The 15,291-nt window shown below is 42.9% G+C and overlaps 1 protein-coding gene across 2 annotated transcripts in view; it reads left to right on the forward strand.

The window, feature by feature from the left end:
• Gart (trifunctional purine biosynthetic protein adenosine-3 Gart) overlaps window positions 1–15,291 on the forward strand; it is a 529,244-nt gene that overhangs the window by 416,842 nt on the left and 97,111 nt on the right. For both annotated transcript variants that reach the window (XM_067141687.2, XM_067141686.2), the window contains exon 12: window positions 5,196–5,447. In XM_067141687.2, the coding sequence (XP_066997788.2) occupies window positions 5,196–5,447 (252 nt within the window). The remainder of the gene's footprint in view (window positions 1–5,195; window positions 5,448–15,291) is intronic.

Genomic DNA, 15,291 nt, shown 5'->3' on the forward strand with positions numbered 1-15,291 from the left:
GGATGATCTCTGCCTTTTGGTTCCTGAGGTTTCCCGCAGCACCATTCACAGGAATTTAATGGAAAAGTTGTAATATCGGAAGGTGTGCGTAAGGTGGGTACTGTGAATGCTGACGGAAGACCACAGGTGGCAACGAGTTGATTCTTCCTGCAAATTTCTTCAGCGCTATGCAGATGAAAAGGACAACCTTTTGGACTCTATTGTCACTGGTGATGAAACCTGGGCATTCCACTTCACACCTGAAACCAAACAACAATCATGCGAGTGGCGGAATCTCTCATCGCCCAACCCGTGAAAATTCAAACACCCGGTAAAGTCATGACACCTGTGTTTTGGGATCGAAAGGGGGTATTGTGGACTTTATGCCTCCTGGGACTACAATAAATGCTTTCAGGTACTGTTAAACACTGAATAAACTCAGGTAATTCAAAACCGGAGAAGAGGAATTTTGAGCAAGGTAGTAAACATTCTCCACAACACTGCTCGTCAACTGCAAAATTTTCAATGGAACATCCATCACCCATGCTATAATTCGGACTTAGCACCCAGTGACTACAACCTTTTCCCTAAGTTGAAAGAACATTTGGCCGGAAGGCGATTCAGCACCAATGACGAGGTGAATGATAAGTTTCAGTGCTTCCTCAGTGGAATGGCGGCAAGCTGGTATGATGTGGGCATACAAAAACTGTCACAGCATATACAAAAATGCATCGCCCGAAATGGAGATTATGTAGAAAAATAGATATAATTAGATATTATGGTTCCCTGAATTTCTTTTTTTTTTTTAATAGGAGACCTTGTTTTTGGGATTACTCTTGTATGTGTAGATTAACATTTAAAGACTCATTTTTGTGAAGATCTATTTGTATCATACCCCAACTGTCCTGGTTTGTATGGTGGGAGTAGCTACATGCATAGCATCTTAGCTCAAGGTCACAAATAAACTGAAATTTCTTGTGTTGATGCATTAAGTTTTGGTCACTATTCCAATCGTGGCAGATTGTGTGGAAAGGAAAGTTTATTTATCAGTTCAGTTAAATAAAGGAGGGAGATTTATGGCATAAACTTCAAATTTCAGGTTTTGTGTAAGACAAAACGTACTAATGATATACAGGTTGCAAAAATGTTTGAGAATGTAACATACAACGTTGGCGGAAGGACAAAGAAATATATAAGAATGCCTTTATGGAAAGCGAGGCTTTCAGAGGATAAAAGATATAAACTTTGATGAAAGTGATAGGATTGTCACTGGAGTCGTGCTGGAGAAATGAAAGCATGGTTATGCAGTAAGTCGTGAAGTTAATGAAATGCATGCATTAGAGATGGCACATGCGTTGAATTGTCTGGTAACTGAATTTAAAATAAACTTGGAGTAACGTAAACAAATGACATGGCATTCAGAACTGTATTTTCGACTTTGCATAACTATTGCGCAATGCCTACAGGCAGATTACACCAATTAATTTGCTTGCCAATCAGCGTTGCATAATAAAACTGAGGAATACCCCCTTAATATAAAACTTTTGTTATTAGTTTTACTTTAGGGCTTACTAAATTATAAGATAGGTTGAATACATCGCAATTACATTCATATTTAATTTTTCTTGTAAATACCCTCCAAAAATTCAGGGTCACTTTATATGCAAGGCTGTCTTATGTTCAGACCTGCTCAGTGTAAATATATTATATATATAATTCGCTGGAGCCATCAAGGACCATGTTAAGTCTTGTTACATTTGACACTGAACTTGGCCTTCTTTAGAGCCCAAATTTCCCTCATTCTTTGTGAGTGGGCCTGCTTACGCTCCTCTGTCCAAGGGGCACCGTGTCTTCTCTTCGGTTGCTCGTCTCGGTTTAGCCCGTTCGTCAATATTTTCTTGCGGAAGAGATCTCTGTTACGGGCGTCTTCAGCTGAGATATGTAGCATTTGCAGGTCTTCTTTGGTATTTCTAAACCAGGGAATTGTGGTTTTGGGGTTTGAATCAAAAAAGTGAAGGATTTCTTTAGTTAACTTTCTTCCGTCCATTCTTTTCAGATGACCGTAAAATCGTGCCCGTCTTTTTCTGATTGTGTCTGTAATTTTCTCTATTTTGGTGTAAGACTTCCTTGTTGGATCTCTTTTGATGGATTCCATTTCTCTACTTTGATCCCAAGATTCCTCTCACAATTTTGCGTTCTCTTTTCTCCAGTTCTTCAAGGAGTCCTTTGTTGGCATTTAGAGACAGGGTTTCGGCTGCATATGGAACTACTGGCTTCAGAACTGTCTCATAGTGACGTATCTTGGTGTTTTGGGAAAGGCATTTTTTGTTGTAGATTGTGCAGGATGTTTGGTAGGCTATTTCCAGTTTGCGTACTCGCTCCTGAAGTGCTTCTTTGTCCAGTCCATTTTTCATGATGATCTCACCCAGGTATTTGAATTTGTCTACTCGGGTGATGTCCCCGTATTTTGCATGGAGTTTTGGTGGAGCCTCTTTGATGTTAGTCATTACTTCTGTTTTCTCAAACGATATCTGCAAACCAGTTTGTTCAGCAATTTCCTTTAAAATTTCAACTTGATCTCCAGCGGTTTCTATGTCGTTTGAGAGAACAGCAATATCATCGGCAAATGCTGAGCAGTCTGTTGCGTTCCCCTTGGATTTGGTTCCTATTCTCAATGGACTGTAGTTGGTTTCCTGTAATCTTACCCGCCAGGTTCTGATGATCTTTTCAAGAACACAGTTGAAGAGTATCGGGGATAGCCCATCACCTTGTCGAACTCCTGTTTTGATGTCAAAGGAATGCGAGAGACATCCGTGGAACTTCACCTTGGATTTTGTATCGGTCAGGGTGGCTCTAATTAATGCCAGCAATTTCAAATCAACTCCAAATTTATTTAAGATGTTTAGCAGGACTTCCCGGTCTATGGAGTCGTGCGCTTTCTTAAAGTCCACAAAGACAGACACATACTGCTTGGACCTTAGTATACAATATCTGATAATCGTTTTGAGATTTTGGATCTGTTCAGCTGTTGAGCAACCTTTTCTGAACCCTCCTTGGTATTCACCTATTTGATGTTCAACTTGTGCTTCCAAACGCTCCAGGATGGCAAGTGATAGAATTTTGTAAGTCACGGGTAGCAAATATATTCCTCTGTAGTTGTTGATATTCTTCGTGCTGCCTTTTTGTGTAATGAATGGATCAAAGCTATTTTCCAATCTTCGGGTAGGGTCTCCTTGTTCCAGATTTCTTCTGTTTGCTTTTGCAAAATATCAAGTGATTCCTCTGAGGCATATTTCCATAGTTCTGCTACTACTGAGTCTTCCCCCGGCACTTTGTTATTTTTAAGACGGGCAATGTGGCGCTTGATTTCATCTCTGTCGGGTGGTCTGGAATCTGGGTACCTGAGTAAGGATTCCTTGCTCTCAATGGTACTTTGTGGTTTAGAGCAATTAAGTAAATTCTTGAAGTAATCTGCCAGAATGCTGCAATTTTCTTTATTTGACGTCGCCAGTGCGCCGTCCTTTCGCTCAAAGCATGGAGATGGTGGTTTATAGCCAGTGAGTTTGCGTTTGAAGGCTCTGTAGTACTCTCTGCTTTCATTCTTCCTAAAGTTTTGTTCTATCTTTTCAATGAGAGATTTTTCGTATTTACGTTCCTCAGTTCTGAACACCCTAGCTGCTTGGGCACGTTGGGTTTTGTAGGTTTCCCAATCATTTTCTGATTTCGTAGAGTAGTACTGTTTCCACGCATTGAGTCTTTCTTGGAGGACTGATTCGCAGGTACTATTCCACCAGGCATGCTTTTTGCTTGTCTTGATTTCTGCAACGTCTTTGGCGGCCTCAACAAGGAGACTTTTGGCGTTGTTAAAGTCACAGTCATTTGGTCTAGCCTTCTCCTGGAACTCCTCGACCCTTTGCCGAAGTTTATCATTGTCGAAGCGTTTGATCTGTTTGGTTGTCTTCCTTGTGTTTGCGGGAATTGGTTTGAATTTGATAAGAGACATATAATGATCTGAGGCCACATCGATGCCTTTCTTTACCTTGACATTCATAATCTCAGGGCTGTTTCTCCTGGAGATTGCAACATGATCAATTTGGAACTCTCCGAGAGCTTGGACGGGAGAACGCCAAGATTTTTGCTTTCTGGGTAGATGGCGAAAGTGGATCGACATTACCTGCAGGTTGTGATTTTCGCAAATGGACACCAGTCTTTTGCCGTTGGGATTGGTTCTTTTGTGAGCAGGGTAATTTCCTATAACTTTCTTGTACTTCTGTTCACGACCTAGTTGGCATTGAAGTCACCCAAAAGAAGCTTGACATGGTGTTTGGGGATTTTGTTTAATTTTTCATCCAGTAGGTCCCAGAAATTATCAACTTCATCTGGATCAGACTTGTTCTTATCGTTTGTAGGAGCATGTGCGTTAACTAGGGCGTAGGTTTTGTTCGCGCATTTAATTGTGAGTATAGACAATCTGTCATTCACAGGTTCGAAATTTGCAACCGATTGAAGGATCTTGGTTCTAACAGCAAACACGGTTCCAAGCATCACAGCTCCATTGAGGATTCCTCTTTGCGCTTTGCTCTTGAAAAATCGGTAGCCTTCGGATTCAAAAATCTCTTAGTCTGGGTACCTTGTTTCCTGTAGGGCCATTATGGATATCTGATTTTCGTGAAGAGCTTTGGTGAGGGTTTTCAGCTTGCCAGTTTGTGTAATTGAATTTATGTTGAAAGTTGCTAGAAAGGTTTTAGATTTTGGTCTGAGTTTTTGACTCTTCGGGGTACACCAAGACGCTCCGACTCGTCGATTGCATGATGTCGAGTCTCCCCCAGAATCCGAACGAGACTCGTGCGCCGTGGCATTCACGACGAGGGATTTATCCGAAGATTTACCCCCTGGGGTATGTTTCTTGAAATGTTGTGCCATCATGCCTTTTGACTTGACTTTGCTTTGGATGGGTATCCATCCTTTTACAACTAGGGTTGTTAGCCCTAGATGTTTTCTGGCTTCTGGTCATTTACCAGTCTTCGCCGTAACCCTGGCAAGGGACCAGTTTTTTTTTTTTTTTTTCACGGTGGTATTTTATTTCCCTACTACCCTCTGACTCTGCTGGCGGCAGAGCCAGCGAGCTTCCCCAATTCCAATGGGACGCGCCCGACGGAGGTAACTGGTAAATCCCCACACGGGGTAAATATTTACAAATGAATTATTCATTACAGGTGGTGAGACTGCTGAGATGCCAGGGCTATATGCAGCAAGTGATTATGATCTGGCAGGGTTTGCAGTGGGTGCTGTTGAACGCTCAACTCTGTTGCCGAAGAAGGATTGTATTGTGCCTGGAGATGTAGTTATTGGTTTACCATCAAGTGGTGTGCACAGCAATGGATTTAGTTTGGTTCGCAAGATTCTTGAGAAAAATGGCATAAGCCTCTTGCAGCCTTCACCATTTAGTAAAAGTCATAAGACATTGGGTAAGTAGTTAACTTCTTCTTTTTTTTTTTTCAAAATTTGTTCCAGATACCTACATTTCATTGTTTTGTAGATGTGAAAATTGTTTAACATATTTTTTCACCTATAAATCTTGTTGCATTCATAATTTTCATATAGTTCAGCAAGAGGGTCTTCATGATGTTTGCATTTGTACTAGAACATATATGACAATTCATTGTGAGAAGACTGGATGCAGTCTGCTTGTTCAGTCTACTTGGCTGTTTGATATACCAGGTGTATTCATAAGTCTGTTCCAGTTTCACTAAGAGATGGTACCAGCGAACAGTACGCAGCATATGAATTTGACACATACGTCAATTTGTTCGCCTGGCGCTAACCTACCAACACACTCAGGTTGAGTCTGCCAGACATCAGCATCTGTGTTGTATCGTTCAGTGATCATGTTGACGTTTGTGCCTGAAAAAGAACATTTGCAGCACGCATTGCTTTTCTTATTTAATCAAAAGAAAAAGGCTGTGGAAAGTCCTCGTTTGCTGTTAGGAGTATATGATGAACACGCTCCATCGATTAGAACATGTGAGACAATTTAAACATGGTGATTTCAATGTTTTGTATCTGGTGGGACCAGAGAGGTATTGTGTATTATGAACTCTTGAAGTCCGACGAAACCGTTAATGCACAACGCTATCGCCAACAAGTGATTAATTTAAATCGTGCATTGATCGAAAGATGACCAGATTGGACCAAAAGACATGGCAAAGTGATTTTGTTACATGACAGTGCGCCGTCTCACACAGCAAAACCAGTGAAAGACACCTTGAAATCACTTGGATGGGACATCCTTCCACACCCGCCATACTGCCCCAACCTGGCGCTATCTATCACCTTTTTGCATCAATGGGGCATGAACTAGCAGAGCAGCACTTCAGCAATTTCGAGGAAGTTGGAAAATGGCTCAGTGAATGGTGTGGCGCAAAAGACAAGCAGCTTTTCTGCCATGGTATTCATAGCTTACCTGAAAGATGGACGAAATGTGTAGAAGCCGAAGGCCAATATTTTGAATAAACAATAAGTGCATTTCCCTTGAAAATTATGTGTTTCCTTTGTCACAAAAACCAGCAAATACTTATGCATACACCTGGCATATCTTTTAATTGAGCATCTGGACACTATGAGATAAATTGTGGATTTAACACCAAGTTCAGATGTTTATAGTTAGAAAACTCATGTTCATCTCAACAAGATCATTGACTCTGTTCTAAAACTCTGCCTTCCCTAGTTTTTAATAAATGTATTCATCATATTTAATAGACCACTTGCCTGTGGATCTCCAGTTAAGATGGCTTACACAAAGATTTTACACAAAGGTTTTAGAAATAATACACAGATTCATTTGCCTTATCTGAAAAGCCTGTTGAAGCCAAGATAAAACTTCTGTCTCGGTTAAAAAGGCTTATGTCTATTGTTGGCACCACTATCTTACTTTATCACTGTTACAATAGCCAAGTGATAGAAATTGGTATATAGTTACATTGGGTGCTCTCGCTCTGCCCTATCATACTTTGGCAAGGTGGGGATGAGATTCAACTGCACAAAGATTTTACACAAAGGTTTTAGAAATAATACACAGATTCATTTGCCTTATCTGAAAAGCCTGTTGAAGCCAAGATAAAACTTCTGTCTCGGTTAAAAAGGCTTATGTCTATTGTTGGCACCACTATCTTACTTTATCACTGTTACAATAGCCAAGTGATAGAAATTGGTATATAGTTACACACTAAGTGTTGTGTGCGAGCTCGTAAAGGTGATGTCTCTGTGATCAAAGAGCACCTAATAGAAAGCACAAGCTGGACTGTGATGATGTAATTATCTGAACTTACAAGTATTCGTGCATCACCATTGCACTAGATACTATGGCAATTTTTAAAGGTGCAGAAGTGGGTGCCACATCATTTAGTTGAGATAGAGAAGTGGATTCACTATTATACATGTAGCAATCTGCAGAGATTTCACCATGAAGGAAAGTGGATATTGAATAGTATATTTCAGTCGATGAAACTCTGGTCATAGGGGATTCTGTTATTAGACATCGGGATAACGTGTATGAAGGAAAGGGAACGAGGGTAGAGTATTATCCAGGAATTAGGTTGAGGCAGATTTTAAGGAAAGTAGAAGAGAAGAAGGAGGGAAAGGAGAAGGTGGTGTTTCACGTTGGTACCAACAACGTAAGGCAAGCAGGTATAAGTACCAACATAGTTGGGGATGTGTGGGATCTGGTAGATGTAACACGGGTGAAGTTTAAGGAAGCAGAGATTGTTATGAGTGGAATCCTGTGTAGGAGGGATACTGACTGAAAGGTGATTGGGGATTTAAATGAGACTATGGAGTGGGTATGTGGGAAACTGGGAGTGAGATTTCTAGATCCTAATGGGTGGGTAGGAGATAGGAATCTGCACTCAGATGGCCTTCACGTAAACTGCAGTGGTACATTAAGTTAGGAAATTTGTTTAGAAGGGTTATAGGGAGGTACATTCAGGAAAATGGGGTGGACTAGGGAGCGTTGATAAGACTACAGGGATCTAGAAGTCAAGTAGGGATGACATAAAAATGTTAGTGGTGAACTGTAGAAGTATTATAAGAAAGGAATAAAATTAAGTACTTTTCTATATATATATATATATACATTTAAAAAAAATTAGGGGAACATGTTTTGTAATGTCTGGTATGTGAACGTTAATTTGGCAGATGGGGTTCCAATGGTCGTACAGCATACCTTGAGACCTTAGCTACTCAGGGTATGTCAGATCGAAGTTATACTCCATCTGTAGGCATATTAATGCATTAAACTGTCAGGTGACCCCTCAAAACAATGTGAATAGCAGTGTGAGTGTGTGTTGTGAGGTACACAGGCTACTGCGGTCGTTTGAGCACGTCATACGTAAACTAGCACATCCCATGAGACATTTAATGAGGTTCAAGTCGCAAGGGCAGTCACTGTGATTAAGGAAGAACCAGGCGAGGTGGCCGTACGGTTAGGAGCGTGCAGCTGTGAGCTTGCATCCAGGAGATAGTGGGTTCGAACCTCACTGTCGGCAGCCCTGAAGATGGTTTTCCGTTGTTTCCCATTTTCACACCAGGCAAATGCTGGGGCCGTAGCTTAATTAAGGCCATGGCCGCTTCCTTCCCATTACTAGGTATTTCCTGTCCCATCGTCACCATAAGACCTATCTGTGTTGGTGCGACGTAAAGCAAATAGCAAAAAAAGAAAAACAAGAAAAAAGATTCAGGAAGGGTGGACTTTTCGTTGTGTTGCTGTGGATCTCAGTGTCTCTCCGTCAGTTATTCAACGCTTGTGGAATCGCTACAATGAGACAGGCCAGTTCACAGGGAGGGTTGGACAAGTTCGTGGAAGCATGACAGCCCCACAGGATGACCGGTATCTGACCATCTGTGCGTTGCAGCGTCGTTCAGCAACTGCCAGAGAACTGCAACAAGACCTCAGGAGGGTCACTGGAGTCATAGTGTCTGACCAGACAGTAAGGGACAGGTTAAGAGAAGTGTCCTTACGTCCCAGATGTCCTGTTTGAATGCTCCGTTTAATGCAGCAACATCGCGTAGATCGCCGTCTGTTTGCCCATACCCACGTCAAATGGCAACTTTGCCAATGGAGAGCTGTGTTGTTAACAGACGAGTCCAGATTTCCCCTAACACAGCATGATGGACACCAACATATATGAAGATGCCGTGGTGAGCACTGTGTGCCAAATGTTGTCCAGGAAGGTGACCTATTCAGACAAGGTTCTGTGATGGTGTGGGATGGCATCAGTATTGATGACCGTATGGACCTTGTAGTCGTCCGTGGTAATCTTAACGCTGTGGGGTATATCGAGCAGATACTTCTACAGCATGTGTTGGTTGCTGCATATGATGCTGGCCCTGAATTCATACTCATGCACGACAATGCCAGGGCTCATGTAGCGTGCATCACTAGAGCTGTCTTGCGAGAACTGGACATTCGAGAGATTGAAAGACCAGGACTGAGTCCCGACCTTAATCCCATCGAGCACTTGTGGGATAAGCTTGACAGAAGTGTTGGTGGGCGTCCTGTTCCACCACAGACTCTCCAAGACCTCGAACTGGCTCTCATTGAAGAATGGGACCTGATACCACAACATGACCTTCATTGACTTATATGGAGCATGCCACTTAGGTGCCAAGGTGTGATAAGTCCTCGTGGAGGACATACACATACTGAAGCTCTCAAACTGTGATAAAAATCCACCCTGAATGACTGTTATCACTTTGTTTTCACCCCTGTTTGGACATTTCCATATGTGTTCTGAAAATGAACGTGAATCCATCGATGTTCTTTTGTATACTTCAAGGACAAAGAATAAAGGTTTAGTTGGTAATATACCTGGGTGTGAGGTATTGTTTTGTGGAGCATGGCATACATTAAAAAACACGTTACCGGGTGAGTTGGCCTACATGTAAAACCTGACGTCTTTTGATAGCACATGCAAGGATGTAGGCTAGATAAAGACCAGAGGTTGTGTTAGTTTAGGAATAGGTGTCATGCAATCATAACCATTTCCTTGCCATTTTCTGTTATTATGGGGATCAGTCCTTCTTGTCACTGCCGGGTCGGCACGGGTCTGCTAGCGTCTGGGCTCTGGACTACAGGTTCGTCCCATTGTCCAGCAGCCAGCAGTCCCTGGTGCCAAATCTCCTTTTGGAGAGGGGGAATTAGAGCCAAGCCTTGCATGCAAGGGGCTATCTTCTTCCGCCTGTTGATGTCCCTCTATGCGGTGTTGTTGGAACACACTTGTCACTGCAGATCTAAAACTAAGGTTATTAATAACATATGTATATACAGGTTCTCATTGGAGTGCCAGCTGTTTGCCTGCTCTCATGTCCAGCGTTCAACCTAAATAGGAGTGAAATAACTCATTAAACAGATAGATATTAGTGCTGTTTGTAGGGCGCGGGCTGGTGTTCCGCTCCCATGTCTCTGTCGGGGGCAGGGGTGGATTGATACGTCCTTGGCCGTTTGGCTACGTTGCCGTTGTCTTCTTAAGTTGTACTTCTTATCAATCTTCCTCGCCTGGTCCCTGGGTCTTGGACAGCTGAAACATATTTACATATTTACATAGGTGTCTGCAGTGTGTGGGTTTATGTGGTATATAGGTGTCAGCTTTGGGGGGAGGGGGTTGGCTATCGGCCCGTCGCCCACCCAACCTTGTGGCTGAACAGAATGTGCTTCGGTGTGGGATACTTGGTGTAAAGATCGACGTCGTAGCGTCCGATCCCGCTTATTAACAGGTTGATCTTATTACTCCATAACTTTCTGTACATATTTAGTGTCTGTTTACGTATTTGGTGCCTTATTGAGCTGACTTTCGCAATACTGCGTAGTTGGCGTGTCGTAAGGGAGTCTGGTCGCTGCTCGTATGCATTTATTTTGTATTAATTCCAGCTTATCCAGGTTCATCATTGCAGTGAACCCCCACGCTGGGGCTGCGTACATGATTATTGGTCTGATTAGGGCCTTATACATGTTTATGGCTACTTCCGTGTTAATACTGGACTTTTTGTTCAGTATAGGATATACTAAGTTGTATGTGTGCTTTTCTTTGGATATCATTGATGTGGTGTAGCATGGTGAGCTTTCTGTCTAGGACTACTCCTATGTATTTGACTTTGTCATGCCACACTATATCTTTGTTGAAAAGCTTTAGCGGTTTTATGTTGACTGGTTTGCGTGTGCGTCTGTTCTTCTTAGTGAAGAGCACGGCTTGGCACTTGTCAACATTGACCTTGATCCCCGGTCCATTGCTTATATATGCAATTGCAGGTGCGCGTGTAGCAGGTTGGAAGTGTGGTTTCATGATGAAGGGCGTCCAAGGAGACAAGTCGTAAATGACCCTGGCGCTGCCATCACCCTTTGGGATGAGAAACAAAGGAAATGCTGAGGAGGCGTCATCCTGCCTGATGATCCCGTGCTGTTCCAGATCCTGGATGACCTCGTTGAGCAAGGCAGAGGGACATGTGGCCCGGAAGACCCGAGGAGCGTCCTTGGGTTTCGGGAGGTGCAACCCCTTGTTGAGAATGCGAATAGCATATCGACCTAGGGGGGTGTCCAGATACAGGATAGGATTAGCCAGTGGCACCGCTACAAGAGTGTAGCATGAGGGTGCCGGCCGCAGAACTAAGACAGGAGGATGAAGAGGATCGGTGGCTGGTACACGACGAGGAAAGGGGCGCAGGAAGCTGTCGTCCAAGTCATATCCCTTGTCGGATATGCTGCGGGCATCGAAATCCGACTGATCATCAGCGGGACGATCACAGCCTGGATTGGGGAGACCATCCGCGTCATCTGACAGGATGTCCATACCTGCCAACCTTTCCGATTTACCCGGAAACTTTCCGGTTTTTAACTCATCTTCCGATTTTCCGATTTATTTTTACTTCTTCCGATTTTTTACTAATATAATCTCTAGTACGGCCAATACCCTTCCTCTAGGATAAAGGATAAATTCTTATGTGCTTGTGCAAATTTACGAAACTTCATTTTCAAGCGTATTTATTTGATACTTTATTTCGTGAGTGTTTCGTCCGTCGCCATCGTGTATGTTGTTTCCTGCTCACCACAACAGCGTGTGCGCTTGATACAGCTGGGCGGCGATCGTCCTGCAAGCAAGAGGCTTAAGTGCGCGCTAACGACTCAGTTAACCGGGACGAAGGAATGAGTTTGTTATTGTGTTGTTCGCGCGCTGTTAACATCGTTCCTGTGCGTAATTTCATCGGAGTTGTAGGCCACGTGTTTCTTCATGCATTTCTATGCTTTCACCCTCTGACAAAGTCGTATGTTAATAATGTATGGGACATATTGAATTGTTTTGTATGTGGTAGTTTCGCGTATTTAAGTGCATAATTTGAATGTGTTGAGTGTTTTTAAGGTGGTTGTGTCGGTGACAGTTTCTGGCATTTTCTTTTCTCGTTATTGCCAAAATATATGACAAACGTTATCTCCAAGTGGTCAGAGATACCTATACTTTTCCGTTCATTTTACTGTCTGATAAAGGAAACTACCGTATTTTCTTGCGGTTTTTTTTGTTTTTTGTTTTTTTTCTTAAAGTCGCACCGACACAGATAGGTTTTATGGCGGCGATGGGACCGGAAAATCCTAGGAATGGGAAGGAAGCGGCCGTGGCCCTAATTAAGGTACAGCCCCAGCATTTGCCTGGTGTGGAAATGGGAAACCACGAAAACCATCTTCAGGGCTGCTGACAGTGGGATTCGAACCCACTATCTCCCGGATGCGAGCTCACAGCTGCGTGCCCCTAACCTCACGGCTAACTCGCCCGGTTCTCGCATAATTAACGCCCTTGCATAATTTACGCATCCCAATATTTTTGGGTCCAAAGTGGAGAAAAAGATATGTTTACATATTTGACGCACCAACAACTTCGAACATCCATCACTCAGCTCCGGATGCGCTTCAAAATAAAGATGTCAACTATTCAAGTGGCAGGCTTCCTATTGCGAAAGCGGGCATTCTACACACAGGGCAACGTGCTGTTATTAGCCGTCAGGAAATCCCACTGCACTAGTTTTACTAGTGTTTCGGGTACGGGACACTCTGTGATCTCAAAATTGTTTGTCAGTCCAGAATATTGTTGTAGTACTGCATCATACAAAAACGCGGTGATCAGTTACGCCGAAACATACGGGAATAGACGTGGTCACGGAATAGAGCAGCGGGCAGCAAGTAGTCAGCGGTAATAGAAGTGCACTTCAAGCGGCCAACAAGTCTAGCAGAGCGTTTTGCGGACCAAAAAGCAGCAAGTTCCCGCAAGTAGAGGATTATCTGCTTAAATATATGATTTTGTTACGCAATGTTGGATAAGCCGTTTCTCACGACTTGCTGTATTTTAAAGAATGAGAATGGAATCAGTGTCTCGGATTTGAAAGTTAGTCGAGGCTTGATTAATTTTATAAAGAGAAATGGACTTTCTCATCGACGATGAACAACATTATGCCAAATAAATAACGAATGATTTCAACCATTGTCATCGCTTTGTGATTGAGAAGCGTAAAGTGAAGGAATATTTGATCTCCCTTATAGGAATCGCAGGTCAGACGCCAATCAGTTTCCATATGCCACAAATTTGAACATTCGATAAGAAAGGAACATGCAGTGTTATCGTACGCGCTACCGGAAGTAAAAAACAACGATGTACCGGTACTGCAATGCTTTCTGTAACAGCTGATGGCAGAAAGCTTGCACCTTACATTGTTCTAAAACGAAAAACAATGCCTAAAGCAAAATTTCCGCGAATGATCCACATTTGTATTCAAGAAAAAGGATAGATGGACACGTCACTCGTACAAGATTGGATACGAACGGTTTGGGGTAATGTAGGAGAGTCCCTCCTTCTATGCCCGGCCCTTCTCTTGTTGGACAGCTTGCTTTTTTTGCCGGTATGCCAGTCAGGTCGTATTGTCAGCTCGTAATGAGAAGAATATTTTCTTGGGTGGGTACTTCAAACCATCGTGCCTGACTTACCTGACGTACCCTATTTAACATTTCAGGAAAATCTCACGCCGGAATTTTACACCAAATGACGATAACCTCAAATGAGTTGAACCAATTGTGTTTATGTGATATTTGATGAATCTTTTAAATGTAAATGAATTATAAGTAATTTGTAAATATCTGAATTCCTTGAATAATTTACGCATCCGAAGTTTTCGCCTGTATTTTTCATCAAAAAAATGCGTTAATTACGCGAGAAAATACGGTATCCTGCATTTTGTTGTGTGTGTCGGTGTGACATAAATATTATTATTCGTATGTCTCGTAAATGACGGTGATTAGGTACATTTTCTTGTAACCATTTTTATGTTTTTTAGTTTAAAATTCTAAATTTAATGGTCAATTCGCATTGTAATGGTAGATATGTATGCCTTTTATCCTGACCTTTTTTCACGTAGACTGTGGTGGAATATATGTGATGAAATCCAAGAATTAAAAAAATCTTCCTATTTTTGGTTTCTGAAAGTTGGCAGGTATGGATGTCCCATGGTGCCGAACGTTGTCGTAGCTCCTGGACCAGATGAGGGTAGAGCTGACCAAGGAAAGGAAGATTATCAGGGTCGCTGAGTGCTGAGGCTGGAACGTCTGGCAGTATTCTTGTAGGCTCCCCGCCAAAGATGTCCGGCAGGGCAGGGCACCTGTGTTCTCTTACTACGGAGTTCAGCTCTCGACTGGCTTGCTCCCGCAGTCGTGATGAAAGACATGTAGTTACAAGGAAGTGGAGTGGGGATATGAGGTGGGGCATGCGGGAGAATGGGAGTAACCATCACAAATACTATAATCACAGTTATACTACAATAGATCAAGATCTAAAAATTCTACAACGTGAACAAGAAGGTTTTAGAGAATTTTTACATCAGTATGGATACAAGGCCGGCCCCGTGGTGTAGGGGTAGCGTGCCTGTCTCTTACCCGGAGGCCCCGGGTTCGATTCCCGGCCAGGTCAGGGATTTTTACCTACTCCTGTGGGCTGGTTCGAGGTCCACTCAGCCTACATGATTAGAATTGAGGAGCTATCTGACGGTGAGATAGCGGCCCCGCTCTAGAAAGCCAAGAATAACGGCCGAGAGGATTTGTCATGCTGACCACACAGCACCTCGTAATCTGCAGGCCTTCGGGCTGAGCAGCGGTCGCTTGGTAGGCCAAGGCCCTTCAAGGGCTGTAGTGCCATGTGGTTTGGTTTTTATGGATACAAGGGTGATACAAGCAGGCCACATAACGTTAGTCAATTTTCGTTCTTCGTAACTTCATCTAAATATTATTCC

Source organism: Anabrus simplex, chromosome 2, assembly GCF_040414725.1.
Source record: "Anabrus simplex isolate iqAnaSimp1 chromosome 2, ASM4041472v1, whole genome shotgun sequence".
Taxonomy (NCBI): domain Eukaryota; kingdom Metazoa; phylum Arthropoda; class Insecta; order Orthoptera; family Tettigoniidae; genus Anabrus; species Anabrus simplex.